We start from the raw sequence: 20592 nt of genomic DNA on the forward strand, positions 1-20592 counted from the left end.
CTCGAGCATTATTGTTGCATAATGAGCAACACTACAGAGAGACCTTAAATCTCCTTAAGAAGTCCTACCATTTCCAGATTGAAGTACTAGCCAAAACAAGCCGCTCGACTTTTGAGGAAGCTTGATATTTCTCCAAACGTTTTAGGGGCATCAGTGTGTACGGGACCTGACGTGACGCGGCAGTGGGGCTGGCTTTCCTCCACTCTGCCTGCATTCATAAACGGATATGATAAACCAGCGCTGAATACACCGGAGCAGCGACAACAGTCAGCTCTGACAATGGCGGAAGAGGACGACGCAAGGATTCGGATTTTACAGAGCCTGCGGGGTAAAATATGTAAGTCTGACTGGCGAGCCGATGTTTTCCGTCTCTCACAGGGGGAGAGGTCGGTGAAACGAGCGAGCGGCGAGAGGGGAAGCCGGAGGGGCGCGGCGTGCTATCAACAGTCGACAGTGTGGAGGCAGAGGCAGCCAGTTCATCTGGTCGGTCTGCTGGCTGCTGGTTAACGTCAAGTTAGCCTAGCGTGCTAGCAGCAGCTACTAGCTTGTTGTGAATGATTTCATTCATCGAGCAGGGCTCCGCGACCGTCAATTAAGCTGTTGCAGCTAACTGGGTGTTTTTTTATGCGTATTAGGCATTTCAACGTTCAAAATGCGGGCGTGTTGTGTGGACTTGAGCTGCCCTGTAAGCTAAGTTAACGTTGGTGGCAAAGTAGGCTAGGTACTACCAACCGCTTCAGTCCATCGTCACTAACCTATTCATTTAACGTTATAACGTTACTCGCTGCAGGCATCTGACAGTCAAGTAACTTAGCCAATGTTAGATTATCATAACATTAATTTCAGCGACAACATAAAGTTTAAAGTCAACGCATATCAAATAGCGTATCAAGCAGCAAAGTAATAGACACCTAACACTAACGTCAAATATCTACGATAGCGCGGCAACGTTACATCTTGGTAACTTACTAGTGCCAATCATTGCACATTGTATCACAGTGGTATGTTGACTGATGGGTGACGGAGTGACCAACCTGACGACTTGAGTTAAAGTCCTGTCTGAACACAGTTTCTTTCAGCAGGTCCCTGAATCTCTCAGTCTTTGCTCTCTGACCTGCATGTGGAGGCATTTATCAAGAAACATGTTAATGCAATTATCATGTGTCATCATTTGCCACTACATTAATGATTATAACATCCATGGGAATGAGTTAGTTGCCTTGACTGCAGCACCAAATAATCTATTTTGCAAGCAAATTGCCCCAATGTAGTTTATTAAAATAGTCGTGCATCTAAGAGTTAAAAATCGGAAACATTGGCTTTAAAGTCAAATACTTAACAAGCCACTTTCCTCATCTTCATTTGCAGGTTGGGCTGGCAGTGGAGTACCTGCCTGCTGTGCAACTGTTTGAATGCGTCAATGTGGTTTTTGCCAACTTACTCAAATTCAAGATGTGTATGGCTGCCCTCTTCAAAAGTTTCAGCCATTACTAACATTTTGAGATTCAAATTACACAAGCAGTACTGGTTCCCATTATGCACTTTTACTCATAGTTAACAGGGTGTTACACATGCTGCAGCAGATTGTATTATTCTCAGTTTTAACAAGCATCCATTAGTCTACACCCACTGCTGCACCATCCTTTCTGTGTTGGTGTTTGAGGTAATTGATTATGGTTAGGATTAAATTTGCCTCAGTGACATTGTTTCATCTCAGTGGTAAAGGAAAATTCAATGCAGTCAATTGGTTTAAAATAAGCTGGCACGAATGCTGAGTTTTTCTTTAATGATAACAATGATTATTATTGTTGTTGTTATTTTAAATATGTTACTGTAAGGTGAATATAGGCTAACTACTAGTATGTAAGGCTTGTATGCATAGGCACACAATAGGAAGACAACAGTTTCACTACTATGAATTAATGAGAAAACGGTAAGCAGAACAAAATAGAGGAACTATAAAGGCATGTAACTCACTTTGCAGTCTTACGAAACTCCATTCTTCCTCGTTCACACTTTGTCCTTTTTCCTTTAGCCTACATCAATGGAGGTGGCATTCTGTGAAAATGTATACTTATAGCAGTTTTTATAGCAGTGTACTTTGATATATGCCCTTGTTTGCTTCATTGTCAGAATAAAATCAGGAAGAAGGCAGTTGTAAAAATGACAAAGCAGTCTTCAGCCAAGGCAGGTATTGTTTAGGCAAACTCTGACCTCTAGGTCATGGTTTTCACAAGGTGACGTGCCTCTGTTTTAGTGGAAATGTTTTTGAAGGGAAGAGATGGCAGTAGGGTTGGTTGGCCAAAGAATAGCATATGTGTTTGTGTCTGTGTGCTGCATTCCCACCAGGTCATCCTGGTCCAAGTTTCATGACAACCTGGTTGTTTTCACTGGCTGTTCCTAAGATTAGCCATACACTATTATTAATAGCCTGCTAAAAAGCTGATCTCACTGGTGGCTTTTCTTAATTAGGTCTCCACCTGTGATTAGGGTACCTATCCAAAGCTAGAGGACCAATTTAGACTGTCTTTGCCCCTCTAATCCACCAGTCTAAATCTGAGTCATTGAGAATTTATAGATAGTGCTGTTTGAGAACTTTAGCTGTTCTTAAGATTCAGGTTTAACTTATTTGGCTTTGATTTGGTGAATTAATATGTATTTGTTGCACAATAACCCATGGCATGTAATCTGGGTCTGCCTGCGATGCAATGGAAGTGTGTGCAAGTGGTGTGTGTTACAAAGGTGTTTGTCATTTGTGAATCAGCGCTGTATTGTCGCCATTGGTTATGCTGAGGAAGTCAATGTTTCATGTTTTTAACCACATAGGAGTCTCAAGTCTATATTTCAGCTACATCCGCTCTGCAGCTTGCCCTGGCAACTGGCAAGAGCCAGTGTCAAGCATGAGGATGTTGAATGTAAAAGCACATTTTAAATGTGTACTGTGTATGATTGCATGTGCTTATCTTGATTACGATTAGCTTGTTCTGAGTCAGCTTTGGTGAAATTAACCTTTTTTAAGGACATTTCTTTTCCTTTTTTGATTAAGATTAACAGTAGGAACATTTTTTGCTTTTCAGAGTTGTCAGACTCTAGGACTACCACTTGTGTATTGCAATGAATTAGCAGAGTAAATATCAAAAGATCAAAAATTTAAATGTGTATGTTCTCAGAACCTCTTGAAGGTATATCTGTTGACATGTCATTTAGTTTGCTTCTCAGTCAAGCATACCTGTAAGATTGACATTATAACTATAGGCTGGAAGGAGCTATAGAAATAGAGAAATGTTATTGAATAGCATGGGTGGGGATTGTCCAAAACCTGTGTCATTGATGTGCCAAAGACAGTGTACATGCAACACATGTGCATGTGTTTTTGTAAATAATTATTTAATTTTCCTTTAACTTGGGAAAGACGGCTGTTATTTTCATGCCAGTTGAGATAGTAATGATGTTCTTCTCTTGTTGCTGCAGGTGAAGCTAAGAACCTAGGTCCAGTCTCAGGTCCAAATAGACAAAGGGATCTCTGCACCTTTTCCACCATAAGTCTGGATCAGGAGGAGGTGTTCCGCACCAAGGTGTTTGACAAAAGCGTCAGGTAAGCAGGTTATTCCTGTAAATTCTTATATTCATGGAGTACATTTTCATGTTGATTACATTTCCAAACCCCATCTTCTTATTGTCTTATTTTACAGCTCTTACTGTACAGCAATGTGTTAGCATGTTAATATTACAGTAAACTGTCAGCTTTCAAACATTAGGCAGTCTCAGGAAAGGCCTATATTTTTATTTTAATGTAGCATATTTAGCATGTTCATTCTTTCATCTGATATTGAGCACGGACTAGCTGTCTTCTAGTTTACATGTTGAAGTATTGTAGATAAATAATGAAGAACATTTGAAGAGAGTATTTGGCAAACTCTGTATTGTCACAAATAAAGAGCAGTAAAAAATATATAATCTCACTGGCCAATATAGAACAGTAGAGGTCATAGAAAGTGTGAAATTACCGCCAGTAATATAGTGTAAAGTGTACATTGACATAGACATAAATGACAGATCAATATCATCAGTTGGGGGGGGGAATCATAGTTGAATATTATGAGTAGTCTCAAAGTATTCAATGAGTTTATTTCCCGGACTATGTGATACTTAAAGCGACTCAGAAGAAGAAACCTTGTTCCTGAGGGGAAATGATTGCAGGTGTGTACAGACATTTCAGCGTCTTGGGTTGTATCATGTCTAGTCATTACACACCTCACCTGTAGCAAGTAATGTTGGCTATACTAGAAATCTAAACATCCCTCTGTTTATGCGCAGGCGAAGGTTTCAGGTCAAGTGTCTTATTTGTGCCATTTCCTCAGAGTACATTTTTGAACTAGTAGTGAACCTTTTGTGAGGTATTGCATGTGTAGCTTACAATCAAGTAAAAATGTCAAACCTTCACAGATTTACAAATGAGAGGGTTTTCTGTCTGTCATTCTCTAAATATTGTAAATCATATATTGAATACCTTTTTTTTTTTTTTAGTTTTTGACTGTTCATATGTTGGAACTTGGGGGGGTCACTTTGCTTTAATTGATTTACTGAACAATTGATAATGGAAATAATTATTTGTTTCAGCCCTAGTAATATTAATCTAGAATGATGTAAATTAGTTGGGCTAGAAAAGAGCACGATAACACCACTTAACACTGGACTTGCCGTGTAAAAGGTAATTTGTACCTGCTAATGTAAGGTTGTTCAACTGCCATGATTACTGAAATGAAAATCAAGATAATATGCAGCATCCCGTTTTCAAATATATACAGTATATACATCAATTTTGGGGATAAAAGCTTGATGCGTGCTTTGGAGAATAGTATTAAGTTAAGTGACTTTGGATTTGACCTGGGCATCTATTCTTATGGATGTTGTGGTCTAGAGCGTTTTGGAACAATACTGTTGGCTGCTGTTATTCTTTTGTACAATTTACAGTTTGTTTCAAGAATCAAAGTCAAATCAAAGCTAACAAAAAATCTAAATAACCTGTTGAGGAAGTCTCTCATGTGGAAACAATTATACTAAACTCTGGATCATTTATGTTTGTTGCAGGCCGATTATGGGAGAAATGTCATTACATCTTACAATTAATGTCAATACGTGATTCAGAGCTGTATGTGTGCAGGGTACCATTAGCTATTTTACTAATAGCTACATGTTCATAAGCAGTTCAGAGAAAGGTGTGGGAGATGGGCACCAGGAAACCTTTCAGGTTTCTATCTACATCATTGCACATCTCGCTGTAAACATGGGCCTGCCTTCTCTAGGTATTTCACAACAGCTCTTTTTTTTCTCTCTCTCTCTCCTGATTTCTGTGCCGTTCAAAAGGATTTTATAGTCTCTGAGGAAGTGTGTCCTCCCACGCTCTCCCCTGTCTTTCTCTCTGTGTCACTCCGAACTACCTTAGCCTCCGTTTAGCATATCTTAATAATCACTCAAATGTAGCCCACTGAGTTTTTTATTTGATGGTGCTTGACTTACGCCTGTTGTATGGGCTCCTGTTTTTAACGGTTTAAAGGCCGTATGGAAGCTCTAATTGCAGCTAATCCATTGGATATAGCAGACATGTTCAAACAGTTGTGGTCAAGTGGCTCTACCTTGCATCCTCACATTATTTAGAAGCTAGGATGACAACAGAAGGGAAGGTAGTATAGTGGGTGTATGTTTGAGTGTGTACAGAATAGGGAGGTTACAGTGCATCATTCCATTAGGTGTTGAGGAGGATGTGTGGGTGTACACTGGATGTGTTGGCCAAACCCAGTGTGGAAGTGTCAGCAAGATATTTCACCATCCAAGATGCATGAATTGGAGAGGGAGGCATCAGTGCAGGGATAGTGAATATTTATACAGATATACCTGTTTTCAAGGCTAATGATTGATAATGATTACATTTTTAAAAACTGAGAAAATGTAACGTATAGTTCATTCCTGGACGAATGAGGGACTACACCGTCTTAGTTCATTAAGGCACATGACTCATAAACTCCATTAATGTTTGACAGGCAAACCCATGTCTGAGTGGCACTTCTTTTAGGTTATATATTTTTAAAAACGTATGTACTTATGCCTATGTATGCACCAAGCAAGTGCTGTTTATTTGTCAGTTGCCAATTAATTTGACGCAACATTTACATTTGATTTTTGTCCTCCCAAACGTTGTCAACTTAACTGGCCTAAGATGACTCAAAATTTAAAAGACAGGGATTGCAGATTTACTTAAACATATGAATGGTTAATTCAGTAAAACTGTCCAAGTATTGTTCAGTCTGTTTCGGACAGGTGGTCCAGCAGCACGTACATTGAGGTAGTGCTTAACCTACAATCGGCTATGTCAGATCAAGCTGTCTAGCTCGCGTTCTTGGTCGTGAGGTAGTAATGTTGGCAGGACTGAAAGGCACAGATGCTTGAGCCCTCTGTGTTTGTGCCAGCTCCTACAGGGCAGTCAGCCCTGTGCTGAAGAGAAGAGATGTAACCACTTTGCTCCTAGGTCATACAGAATTGTAGCACACGCTGTTTAATGATTGGAGTTTGCATGCTCTCCTTGTGTCTGCATAGTTTTCTTCCAGGTGCTCTGGTTTCCTCCCACAGTCAAAAGACACGAAGGCTAGGTGGATTGGAAACTCTAAATTTGCTGTGTGTGTGTGTGTGTTAACCCTGCAGTGGACTAGCAACCTGTCCAGGGTGTATGTATGTCCCAACATGGCAAATATATGCAAAATTACTTCTAAAGTAATCAAATTGATGTTTAATGCAATTACATCAGACAAAACTATTCACATGTGTAAAACACGAGTCTCAATAACAATTTTGTTCATTTTTTAAATACAATTTTCTTAAAATCATTAAATCATTAGAGAAATCTGTGAAATGATCTATCACCACAAAATGATTCGACTGAAAGTCCAAAGTTTGAGTTTGCCAGTAGAATAAAGGGGTTTCTCAGTAGATTGTTTTTCCTTAGTGGCATTTAGCTGGTTTTATTATCTGCCTGTTCCTCAAATAGCACTTTTCAGCACTTTAAAAACCCAACTCTGCCCTCTTTCATTTTTCTTTTCAGGTATTTTTGTCACTTTCCAGATATTTCTAAGATATTTTACTTCATAGATTTTCCTATTGAATTTGTTGAGGGTACAGGACTATAACTCAAAAGAGATTTCACAAATACTTTTTAGAGGGTTTGTACACTGTTAGACTGCATATTAAGGAAATGACAGGAAAGGTTTTGGAGAGCATGGATGGCATAAGTGACCGATTTAAACCCACAACATAGCAAGAACATTCCCCACAACCCTGATGAGTCATACAGGCACCCTGTGTTGTCCACCTTCTGCTCAGACAGTTCATTTCCCAGCAAATTAACAAATCCTGTGTTTATCATAGATATGCTCAAATACGATCATATTAGTATGCTTTGGCTGGAGCACAACAGTAGATTTATTCAGTAATTGTCTATTTTTTCCCCCTACATAATCTTGGGCCATAAACACAACCTAGTATCACAGTAATTACATCATTGTTATAACCCAACAGCTGTACATGACTTAATTACTATGACTTCACAGTATAGAATTAGGTCAGGTGGACGGCAAAGATAGTACATAAAGTGACCATGCAGCATGCAACACTATACAACCATTTAATGATGATTGCATCACTCACATTACTTAAGCTACTATAAGTCACTGTCTTGGTCGGTCCTAGCAATTTCAAAAACTGAGTGCACATGCACGACTGGACTCAATAAAACACAAAATTAATATGTTGATTTTTATTTTCCAATGTAGCATTTATCACAGAGCCACTTAAAATGAAGTTGTGGACTACACCAAATTTAGTCTTTTAAATCTGATAACACTGCCCGCAGTCAAGAATCAAGCGTCAAGCTTAACAAATCATTAATTAAGCCTACCTGTATGTGTCACGGCTCGAATAAGGTAATCAGGCCATAGCCACTAATCTGGCTACAGTTTATCACACATTACACAACCTAGTACAAACATTCGTTCTCACATTCTCACATACTGTTTTTTTCCCCAAAAGATACCACCTTGTTTGTAATTTAAACCTCTGCCTTTATTTACAGCCCTTTCTATGGAGAGGACTTCTACTTTGAGATCCCACGTCCATTTCAGTGTTTATCCTTCTACGTTTATGCCAAGAGCGTTTTCCAAAGGGACCTACCTGTTGGTAAGTTGCATTAAGTAACACACAAATATATCATCTCATCTGAGTGGATGAGCTGCAGTTTAATGTGTGTGTTTGTGTCTTTACAGGTAAGGTGTCAATCCGGAAGGATGATCTGTGTAAATACAGTGGGAAGGAGCACTGGTTTAGCCTTCAGCCAGTAGATCCTAACTCAGAAGTCCAGGTAATTTCTAGGAAAGTTCAATGTTTAAAATGATGATTCACAAATATAATTTTAAAATGATTTTAATGTAAAACACGTTGGGTTTGACTTTGAATTCCAGTTGCCACTAAAGTTATTGAGACTGCACCACTCCCTTCGGGCTCGGGGGATGTATGCTTTCACAACTGGCAGCACCCCAATATAACAAGCAGGAAATTCACTTGCACGTAGTCTAAAATTTGCATACAGATAAGATCATTTCCATGTCAAAGTAAGGTTTAATAGTCTATGTCCAAGCTGTCGTGTTTTTACAGTTTGAAAACCTGAGACAGGCTCAACTCTGTTCACCAATTGGCTGCTGCTGTCAGCCCCCACTCAAAAACTGAATACAAGTATCACAGCAGTCTGGTCACAGGAAAATGAAATCCAATATGCCAGAGTCTGGAATGTTTTTGGCAGAGTCTTGATGTCATGACATGAAGGAAGTAAAATATTTCTGAGACTTCTTGACTTTTAAACAAGAATCCTATATCCAACAGGACTGCAGTGCAACCATTTGCACATTGTAAACACTTTAGTTTGTATTGTGAAAATACCATGACAAACCTGTGGCAAAAGAGATTATGACACAGGTGGCTTTTAAGATCACATCATTGGAAAAATACCACTATTAAAAATATTGGTTTTGGCATTTTAGCATTATTTGATCTCTGATAGTCATTATTACAAACTCAGTTCCATATTATGATAGTATAGCTATCGTCTTGACTTATGAGATGTTTTTGGTTCAGTGTCTGCCTATTTTGTTGAACCTGTCTTTTATTATTATTTTTTGCCTTTCAGCATTTTATGGATCATTTTTTCAGGGGTGCAGTTCTAGTTTCTATCTCATATAGGGCATGCATGTGGGTTGTTCTATTTCAACTGTACATTTCTTTGATCAAATACTTTTTGTGGTCTGGTTGTGTCAGGTGAAACTACAGCACACCACTTCTGTGCTGCTGTAGCTAACGTGTTGACTCTAGCTGCCATTAGCCCACGCCAGACTATTCTGGGTTTGTGCTGCTACACTGATTCACTCACAAGTAGACACTTTCAACTGCAAAGTTACATCAGTGAGTGATGGAGGTGTTATTGCAATGCTTCTCTGGCTTGGTTTGTAGTTAAACAGGGGCTGCGTATGTACCCTGTGAGCAGGGTTAGCTCATATTCCAGGGACCCTGCTCAGCTAATAAAGAAAATTGCAATGGTAGGACAAAGGGGAGGCTAGGTAGTTGTAATGTCAGTGTTAATTTGCTGATGATATTAGCTCATTTGGATCCTTGCAAATTAGTTTAGGATTATAATGACTTAAAGTCCTATCTTGCATCAGAAAGAACTACTTGCCATCTCAGCCAAGTGCTGAATTGCAGAGACAGAGTGCAAGTGTGTGGGCGTTTTGTTTAGCTCTCTCTCTCCCCCCTCTCTTCTCTCTGACACTTCCGAAGGCGAGACCGGCAGCCTTCACCACATCCGACCCCATAAAGATCTTTTTGAGTGATGACAAAATTCACAGCTGCTGTGGCCCTTGTCACACATGATACCTCCATTAACCTAAAACTACATTAAACATGAGGTTGAGCTGGGCCACAAGTCTAGGACTAGGCCTAGAGAATAAAAATACAGTGAGAGAAACTTGTTTCAAACAAAATGCAATGAAGATATTTTACATATACAATATGTAATAAAATTAATAGAATATTATGGTTAGTGATTGGGTGGGTTGAAGGAATCACATTTTGTATATTTTCTCACAAGCACATACAGCCCACATTTTTATCTTATTTTACAACCCACATATTAACTTGGGATTCGACTTGAAAAATTTTTACTTGTGCCCAGGGTTTTTCCTGCATGAGGTTTAAGCCAGCGCTTAAGGAAAATCACCAGTGCCAAAATGCTAAGAATGGAGAATAAAAATAGCAATTCAAATCCTCTCCGGATGTGTTTAATAGCAATTTATTAAACAACTGCTGAACAAACAGAACATAAACTTAAATACTCCGCTCTCATCCACAGCTAAGCTGCATTGTTTTGACTGGGCCTGAACGCTCTACTGTGAAGCTAGCACTGTCTGTGTCATGGATATATAAAGAGCTGCAGGTCTGTGTGTCTGTTTGACCGAGGGCAGGGCTGAGACACACACACACACACACACACAGAGCAGACACAGTGGACAGGTTGAAGCGTGGCTTCGGCTGCTTTCACACAAAATCCAACAATGTGGCTCCTTCCCGCAGGGTTATATGGAGGTGTGGCCGTGTTTATTTGTGCTTTAGAACGTAACCGCCGTGAAACAATCAGAAAATAACATTTTATTTCTCTGATTCTCTGCTTTGTTCTCGCTCACGCCGCTCCCTCTCTTCATTCACTCTCTAACTTCCTCAACAAATAAGATAACAGACTCATTGCCTTTACTGTACGCGGACCGATCATGCTTACTGTCATGCATAGTCACCCCCCAAAGGCCCATCTGAGCCAGGAAAAACCTTGCTTGTGCCATGGTCTTAAGACTGCGATCTTATGACGTGAGTAATTTGTAACTTCTCACCAGTCACTCTCCTCTCCTCATGTTCAACAGGGTAAGGTTCACTTGGAGATGCGATTGAATGAAGTGATCACAGAGAACGGCTCAATAGGTCAACACTTACTAGTCCGGTGAGTACCAATTTTCCCTTGTTGCCAGTCAAGTGAGGTCTGATCCAGCTTGTTGTCTTATGAACTGGGAATGTTTTCAGGGAATTTGAAATAAAGGTTTATTAAATTTAACCAAATGAGTGCTTCCACTGGCCTAAGATCAAATCCTGACAGTGATGTGTTAGAGGTTAGGTTTATTTATAAAGCACATTTATAAAGAACAAAGCAAGTTTGTGCCAAAGTGCTTTTACATAAGAGGATCAGGAATACATATATTCACATGTACCTAATGTGTACACAAACAAACTACAAATATACACTAAGCTTGCAATAACATTATGAAAAGAGGAAATTAAAGAGACCAAATTAGACATATTGTTTGAACCCTTGTTTATCCTCAACTATTTGAAACATAAATATGGTGGACAGTCAGGAATCAAAGAAATAAATACAGAATCATGCAGGAAATTGACAATTATTAATCAGTTTCTCTTCTTTTAGTTGTGTGGTGTGACAGGAAACGCAACACCTCACTGTCCTTGAACAGACTAAAAGATTAGGGACACGCAATATTTGCAAAACAAACAAAATTTATATTGTAGCTTTGTTTCACAGGCAGTAACAACAACTATAGCTCACACAAACTCTTCCTCTTCTCTTCTGAGCTGCGGTGACTATAGCCAGTCAAATGATTTTCAGTTGTATACATTTTCTCAGGGATTATAGGCACAAGTTTAAAACATCTAATGCCCAAAAATATGTCAGGAAAACTATAAGAAATGCACTGTTTGTGCTTTGCCTAATACTGGATCCAAATTGGAAACATCTCTTCTTAATAGTTCAGACAGAGGTATATGAGAAAGAAACCAGAAAGAAATTTGTTAAAGTTGTTATCAAAAAGGAGTCAACATTGATAAGATCATATCATTTGCCAATGGTGTCTCCCAGTGGGTTGTTTTAGGTTTTGTGTGTGTCACAATATTCCTTTTATCTATCACCTTTACTTCCCAGCTGTACATTTGATATCAAAAAGTTGTCACAAGGACAGACCTCCGCTGAGGCGATGTAGAGAGTGGACGTGTAGAAGAGGTTCTCCTGACTCAGCTTTCCTTAATATTCTTATGACATCCAACTCTTTGTTCTGCTAATGTTATTCTGTCATATTAAGTGTTGAAAGAGACGTTGGGAGCAAAATGAGTGGCTAACCCGTGCAGCAACTAGCTTAGCCGAAAAACTAGCTTCCATGGCTGCCGCCGCCGCACCTACAGACCCTAACCAAGGTGACTCAGTCACATTGAGCCAGTTGGTAGCACTGCTAGAGCACCAACATGCTAACCTGAAAGAGGACACGTCTCTTATGATACGAGCTTCAACTTAGCCTCCACAGTCGTCTATAGATGCACTGCAATAGCACTTTTCGCGGCTGTTTTTACCTAGTAGAATCTACAGCGGGGGGAAACTTTGAGAGACTTGCACACTGCAGAAAAAACTTCACAGGCTCAGCATAAATAGCTCTGCAGGAATATTTTTGGAAGAGAAGATTTGCAAATCGAGCGAGAAGGGCAAATTACTAACGTGCCAGAGTGAAAACGTCCAGGATCCCATCAAATTTCTGTGCGAGATTGAAATTATGGGTCTGGATGTGTTTGGTTAGCCTCCGGAGATCGACTGAGTGACTTTCAAACTTGAGCCCAATATGTAATAACCACCTTTTTTACACCGGATAGTTTTTGACTCTACCTTTTCTCTTTGGCGAGAGTCAGGCATTACTAATCTTAAGGGCCTATACATTGATGGTATATTTACAAATTTTAAATTCAACCTCATTCAAACCTATTTCGATATTTTCAGGTATTTTGCTCAGTCCCAGAATTCAAAATTTTCTCCAAAGTCAGGGCTCAAATCTGTTTTGGACAGCCACCTTCCCTCTCAAGGGTCTCATATTATTGATTCTCTCTTGATTAAGACCAAAGTAGGCTGGGAAATGGCAATTGGAGAACCGTTCCCAGAGGACACTTGGGTTGCTACTGTGCAAAGAATAAACAGAAGTACCTCTTGCGCTAGACTCATCTTGATTTGAAGTCCTCCATCATATCCACTGTTCAAACGCCAAACCCTCAAATATATATTATCTCCTCATTAAGACAAGACTTGCGATAGATGTCATGGTGCTCCAGCAGACTTTGCTCACATGTTTTGGACCTGCCTTTAACTATCTACCTACTGGGAAAGTATTTATTTTTCTCCAAAGTCACAGGTAGAAGCTTTAGGCCAAATGTTTGGACAGCTATTTTTGAGGTACTAGTCAATGATCAACTACAACCATCCATCCATCCATCCATTTTCTACCGCTTGGTCCCCGTTAGGGGGTCAATCCCAGTGACTTCGGGCCTTAGGCAGGGCACACCCTGGACAGTGGCCAACTCTGTCGCAGCAGGCGAACACAGACACAGACAAGGACAGACAACCATTCACTCAAATTTAGAGTTATCAATTAACCTACACATGCATGTCTTTGGAACCCAGAGAGATTGTGTGATGTTGGTCCGGTCCGGGAATCGAACCCACGAACCCACGATCTCCTTATTGGGAGGCAGGAGCTGTAGCCGCTCTGCCACCGTGCACCCCAACTACAACCACTAAACATTAAAAAAATATTATAGCATTTGCATCATTATTGGCAAGAAGAAGAATTTTATTAAACTGGAAATTACCACATTAAGACATCTCTCTGGCTTAAAGACCTGATGATGTTTATGAATTATGAGAAAATAAAGTTTACACTGAGAGGCAAGTTTTATTCCACTTGATCCAATACTTTCAGAATAATAATAATAATAATAATAACTTTCAGAGTCTTCCTACTGTATGTGAAGGGATGTATTTCTATATCTATCTATTTATTGCAAAGTATTATTATTGTATTATTTTTATTTTGTTTGTTTATTTATTGTCTTTATTTTCTCCCAGTAACTGTATCATTACACTTTTTTAAATGGGCTATTGGCTATTATTTTGGATGGAGGGCTTGAGGAGATGGGATAAAGAGGCCTATTTGTTGATGGGTTTACAAGAAAAACATATGTTCTCTCACTGTGGTCAATGTAACTGAGTTTGTTCAATAAAAATATTTAAAAAAAGAAAAGTTTTCACAAGCTCAAACTGTTACCAGATAATCACATGGGAGGATGGTCCGCTCAAAAGAAAGCACTCATTGAAGAATCAGCTTAAGCACATGAAGTGTATGTACAACTATATCTGTGTGTATGTCAGACCTCATGCTGTTTACGTATGTTGTTTTGCATCCCCCATTCATACTAAGCAGGGTAATGAGGAGGAAGTAATGGCATCTGAGCAGGAAGCCTGCGCTTCTCACACTGCAACCGCTGTGGTTTTCTGCTGCCGTCATTCACTGTCTCTCTGATTGTTTTGCTTAAACTGTCACCAGCTCTCACCATATGTGCATAAATGATGAACACTGCAGGATGTGTTTTTTATTTTTTTCATCCTGTTGCAGTGTGATTAGTCACCAGAGATGGTCAGAGCAGAGCGAGATTTGGTTGAGATAAGAAAGAGATGCAAAGGCGACTATAGGGAATATTGTCATGACACCCTGGAAGACGATACACAAACATCCTGACATTCGCTCTGCTTGGCTTCTCCCTCTGGCCTCACTTAGTGATGGGCAGAATTCATTCTTATTCTCTGGTGACTCCTGCTTAGCAGCGACATCCTGTTTAGGGTGCCTACAGTGTCTATTTGTTGTCACCTGAAACACCTGTGAAAAAAGCAGTGGTCCTTGTGTGACACGAGCCAAACACAAGGGCAAAGCACTACTTCTAAATGAAGACTGTAGCACCAGTTTATCAGTGTGTAGTGCTGTTTTATACTGTTGACAATCTAATGATGGCTTTACACTCCACCTCCATGACTGTTTTGAGAATTGAGGACTTGGCAGAAATGTCATTTTTAAATGTGATCTTGACAATCGATGCCAGATTTAGCAAGCTTTAGAACCAGAGACAAAAATGAAACTGGGAAAATCATTTTGAATTGCAACCAACTTCATAGCAATATGTTAGCCTTCTGTGTCCAATGTTGCTTTCAGGCATCATGACCAAATTTGTTTGTTTTTTTTGCAACAAAATACAACACTATGATACATGAATCAATGCTGCATCCAGAGGGGAGAACCCACTAATTAGGAATATTCACATTATACTGTATTATTATAATAATAATAATAATAATAATAGGACATCAAAATATTTATTAGTTAGCTTTATATAGTAAGTATGACATTTATCAGCAGCGTTTGTATTCTATGCATGAGTAATTTCATTTTGGTCAAATAATGAATATACTATAGAATTCGTATTTACATCTAACATAATGGTGTTTGTGTGAAGAAAGAGATAATGACGCAATGAAATTTGATTGTTATCTTTTTATGGGCTATTATGTGACTTTTTGTTTTTGAACTTGTTGAAGTTGATGCCCACCGCATTTGTCAGTCACATTGATTGATTACTTGTTCTGTAGTGGTATATTTATATTACCTGAGGTTGACACGTCAATACAAAACTTGTTTTTAAGATTATATGTCTGTTTTAAGTCATAAATGTCTATTAACTTGGTGTTTGGAAATGTCCATTGTTTAATAGTTTTTCCCATTGTAATACAGTGGTGCCTCAAAGTAAACTTCAAAATTACCAAATTAAAAATTTTAAACTTTTTATTCTTTTATTGTTCATAAATCTCCTGTTTTTAAACCTGTTTTTTACTCCGTGCCATGAAAATGCAGGCCATGGAGGGTTAACAGCAATAGCATTTCCACTCAGGCATCTGTTGAACCAACAAGAAATTATTTACCATTTATGCTCTTAAGACAGTGTTGAAAGCTAATCCCTCCCAAGGTCTTGGGTCACTTTTAAAGTCTGTCAATTCATAATTGCTTGAAATATTAAAAGTTTTGTTCCAAGATGAATGGCTTCACAGTAGCATTTAGAATGGTGGATTGCTGCTAATCTGTATCTATGTAAATGAATCAACTGATGACGATAATGTAAATTAACACAGTACTAAGGATTTATTTAAATTTTTTTCTAAAATCGTGTCCATGTTGTGTCCCTAAACATTAATTGTGTCCCTCCCTATGTCATTGTGACCTCCTCTAGGATAATAGAGTGCCAGGGACTGCCTTTGATCAGTGGGCAGAACTGTGACCCGTATGCCACCGTGTCACTTGTTGGACCTGCCAGGTAACTTTGTGAATGCCACACATATGCCAAAGAGAGCTAGGTTAACAACATACACATATAGTGATATTCTTTGCAAGTATAGAAGCAGCTTGTTTGCTCCTTTTTAACTTGGCTTTTTTCATAATACTACTACATAAATGGAGACTCCAATTTCCTTAAATAAACATTATGCGGTTTTTCCAAACTTAAAGTTAAAAGACAAAAAGCTAGAAAGTGTTCAGACTAAACTGAAGAATGAGACCCATCTTTTTTTTACTTTAAAAGATATTTAATTGGTAAACATCTCAATTATTCACAAGATAATGTTATCCTGCGTGACCTGTCCGGCTGCTATGAATGTGTCCTGCTCTTTAGGATGTCAGCATTACAGCCAGGTTTAAATTCAACTTTTTAAAATGAATGTATTTAAAAGAGATTTACATTACTTTATAGAGCTGACTGACCAAAGCTTCTTAGTCAGAATATTGCAAAACATTTGGAGCTCTGGCTGTAGATGTCTCCTCACGTTTTGCCACTAACCTGTGCGTTGTTCTAACAAGTAAGACTACATCTGAGGATCTTGAGTCACGTCACCTGGTGCATATAAGGTCATGAGTTCATCAATGTAACCAGGGGCCAGACCATGTGGTTCCTTAAATGTTAAGGTGGCTATAATCGATATTTTAAAAGTAACAATGTACGGGTTATGTAGGTGTCATGTCAGGTTTGTGCTCACAACTTGTTCTGGCTGCCCTAAGTGTCAAAAAAATCAGTTATTTCAGGTTTAATAATAAAATGTTCAATTCTAAAACAGACTGAGCCAATAGAGGGCAGCTAATATGAGTGTGACATATTTGATCCAGTTTGCACTAAACTGTAGTTGCTAAAGGAAACTGAGGCTAAGGCAAGTATGATGATTTGCAATGATCTAATCTTGAGAAAGCCTCACTAGATAAAAAACTCTCATTTTATACATGCTCCTCAGTACAGATTTTTTTTAAATGGCTGTAATCTTGATGCAAAGAAATAAAAACGGAATTTTAAAAAGCAGTGGTAACCACAAACTATCATAGAAATAGTAGTTTTGCTGATGATCAGCAGGGGAAGTTTTTCAAATGTGAGTATTAGAGTTTCTGTAATGTATCTCCTCAGGTCCGACCAAAAGAAAACAAAGGTAAAGAAGAAAACCAGCAACCCTCATTTTGAAGAGACCTTCTTCTTTGAGGTAAATTTCTGCAACTACACCTTTAGCTGTCTAGCCACGTCATAGGTTTAAAATGGCCTATTGGTTACATTACTGTTAGATAACTTGGGGGGGAAAGCCAAAAAAACAGCACTATTTGTATAAGTAAGCCTTGACATGTTCTTCCTCAGGTCACACGGTCCAGCAGCTACTCTAAAAAGTCTCATTTCCAAGTGGAGGAGGAGGACATTGAAAAACTTGAGATCAAGTAAGCTCTCTCTCTCTCTCTCTCTCTCTCTCTCTCTCTTCTCTTTCTCTTTCTCGTTTCCCCTCTGTAGTCTTGACAGAAGAAAAATTATTTCTTAACAACCTGAGGACAAAAAAGTGAATTTAGATCTGGTGTGTTCTGACTACTGATAGAGAGCCTTGGTTTCTGGTTAAGGCTATGTGGGGCTTCCGTCACAGTGGACTCATAGCTCACTGGGTAAGAATAGACAGATTCAAAGGTAAACACTCATGCATGGTTTTGATTTGAGGTGGTGTCGTGGCACGGGTATTGAATTGGTTTTTATGCACCAAGCAGGTAAGCACCACTCGGTAGTGAAATTTATTTTGTCCCTTTTGCCATATTGGAGATGGGTGGTTATGTGTTTGTGCTGAACTCACACAGCAACAAATATTGTGTCTTACTTGATGTACATGTAGTTTAATGATATATATTCATAGATGAAATACTTGTTTCAGTTCCCATATTCTACCTTTTTACAGAGTTGATTTGTGGAACAATGAGAATCTGGCTCAGGATGTGTTTCTGGGGGAGACGCGGGTCCCTGTCAAGATCCTGCGAAGTGACCACATCCACAAAGCCTGGTAAGGACTAGACAGAAGAAAATGTCTTTCAATTTCTAACATTTACTGTCCACTAGGAATGTAAAGAAATATGCGCTCATACAAACAGCATCCATATTTCTGCATACATTTTTTTTTTCAAACGATTTACACAATTTGCTAGACGTCACTTCTTTCTTGGTGTGTGTGTGTGTGAATGATTAGTTTCTTTGTACTGATGAACATCAGTGTATGAATGTGTGTGAATGGGGTAAATGTGTAGCTGAAGTGCTTTGAGTGGTCGGAAAAGACTAGAAAGGCACTATATACTATATAGGCTATATACCATTTAGCATAGACATTATATACACACTGCTACAATCTGCTGAACTCATCACTGTGGTGGTGGCAGTGGTGGATCTCCGATGTCCACCGAGGATAAACATCCAGAATCCATTTAGAAATCATAGAAAAAATGCATTCCTTATAACTCCAGATCTTGGGTCATATCCATGAGATTCAATGAGTTCTTCTGACTTTTTTTTCCCAAACCTCCAGTTTTGTTTCCACTATTCTTTTCCACTCTGACCATTAACGGTTAAACAGTTTTTATTTAGACTCAATATGGACTTATTTTTCTTTTTGTCCTTTTTTGTTTTCGACGGTGGGGTTCAAATACAAATCATGCTTTTTATTATTTGATTAAGTAACATTGTTAAAATATAATGTTGTTTTGTATATTTTGTGAGCAGCTACATTTATACATGTAAATATGAGGAATATAAATGACAGTAGGAAACTTTTTAACATAGAAAATGAAGCTGTTTAACAGCTTCTGCAATAGAATAATAGGCATAATATGTGTCATTTCCGCATTAAAATGTGGAGGACTAAAAGGACTAGACCTATGTAATATATTTTGAGTTGTCTACTTACATTATCCCAAGTGTTTCCAACAATGTTCAAACCCTGTAATTTTATTCAAGGTAACGGTGTGTTTCATTCATTGACTGTCAATGGCGTCATTTCCCGTTTAGTCTTCTAGTTGCTATAACTTCAGAGGAAACACCAGATGACACGTCAGAGAGCGAGGAAGGAAGTCGACGAACTAGCTAGCTAGCCTCACTATTATTTACTATTGTTTGTATTGCTCACTTGTGATGGAGCACGATTATTCATTGCCGTTTGCTGCACGTTCTGTTGCAGAAGCTATTCCCATAAAACTTTAATACATTACCTCGTCCGTGAACATGGTTTCTGCCTGAGTCACGTGACGTCAGATAGATTTTCATCGGCAATGGTGGTTGTTTAACAATGAAGACAACAACTCCCATGATCCTGCGCTACTTCACAATGTCATCAAAGTCCGTCTTTTGCTTTTGTTTTCATTGCGAGACCCCTAGTGGCAGAAATGACATACTGTGCGTTTAACTTCCGGTATAAATACGAATAAAGAGATGAAGATATGTTTGTAAAATGAACAGATACACATAGATAATAGGGGTGGTGTAATGCCATGCTACTAACATCTTTCCATTGATTGAACTACATTTTTTTTCCCGTTGTTTTGTGTGATTCCTCATAATTTGGTAAAACTGCTAGTCTGCCACACTCTTTTCAAATGTACTTCAGCTAAATGCAGTCAAATATTTTCACATACATATATGCCTGTTGTTTTGCCCTAAAGGCTTCCATGTACTATCATGGCTGAAAATGAATAGGCCCATTTTAGATTTCCAGGGAAGATAATGGAAGACTAGAAGACCTGTGCAGCATACATACACCACTCCTGGCTTGTGTTTATTAACCACTAGAGATACGATTTTCTGTGTTGTTGATTTTCTTTTTATATTTCTTAGTTCAAACAGGGATAGCCTGTTTCTTTGGCTATTGGACTGTGGAAACATAAGGAACAATGATGGAAATAAGTTCAGGACTTCTTGTCCTGTCCCTGACAAAATCTGATGTGTTTGTTTCTCAGTCTAATGTATTAGTTTGTGGCTTCGTTATTGCAAACAATCTGTCATTCTGACGTCATGGCCCGGTCACCTTACTCTTAACTAGATCAAGTCTTTACACATGGGAGGTGGAGCTTCTTGCTTTGGAGTCTTTCTGTTTAGGAGCTCTGTCATGCTTATCCTTCAGGACACCTTGGATGTTTTGCATGCCATTACAAGGTGATTTTGAAAAATCTTCCTAGATTCCTCAGTGTTCAGAAGTTTTTCCATTGTGTGGGTGTTTCCATAGCTTTGCGTCAGTGTAGGTGATACGGGATTATG

The 20592-nt window shown here is 38.8% G+C and overlaps 2 protein-coding genes across 3 annotated transcripts in view; one reads left to right on the forward strand and one right to left on the reverse strand.

Moving 5' to 3' along the window:
* The window catches only part of trip12 (thyroid hormone receptor interactor 12), a 43908-nt gene extending 42840 nt beyond the window's left edge, over positions 1-1068 (reverse strand). Inside the window, exon 1 of one of the 2 annotated variants that reach the window (XM_044204167.1) lies at positions 1035-1068. The gene's annotated coding sequence lies outside the window, so the exon portion shown is untranslated. Of the gene's footprint in view, positions 1-68; positions 202-1034 lie in introns of those variants that run through there. The other variant, XM_044204165.1, reaches the window with a different exon arrangement.
* rasa2 (RAS p21 protein activator 2) overlaps positions 214-20592 on the forward strand; it is a 33848-nt gene continuing 13469 nt past the window's right edge. Inside the window, exons 1-9 of the mRNA XM_044204179.1 lie at positions 214-337; positions 3472-3595; positions 8123-8226; positions 8313-8407; positions 11007-11083; positions 16240-16323; positions 17455-17527; positions 17677-17753; positions 18254-18355. Coding sequence (XP_044060114.1) covers positions 280-337; positions 3472-3595; positions 8123-8226; positions 8313-8407; positions 11007-11083; positions 16240-16323; positions 17455-17527; positions 17677-17753; positions 18254-18355 — 794 coding nt within the window. The 5' untranslated portion in view covers positions 214-279. The remainder of the gene's footprint in view (positions 338-3471; positions 3596-8122; positions 8227-8312; positions 8408-11006; positions 11084-16239; positions 16324-17454; positions 17528-17676; positions 17754-18253; positions 18356-20592) is intronic.

This window comes from Siniperca chuatsi, linkage group LG7 (assembly GCF_020085105.1).
Source record: "Siniperca chuatsi isolate FFG_IHB_CAS linkage group LG7, ASM2008510v1, whole genome shotgun sequence".
NCBI lineage: Eukaryota > Metazoa > Chordata > Actinopteri > Centrarchiformes > Sinipercidae > Siniperca > Siniperca chuatsi.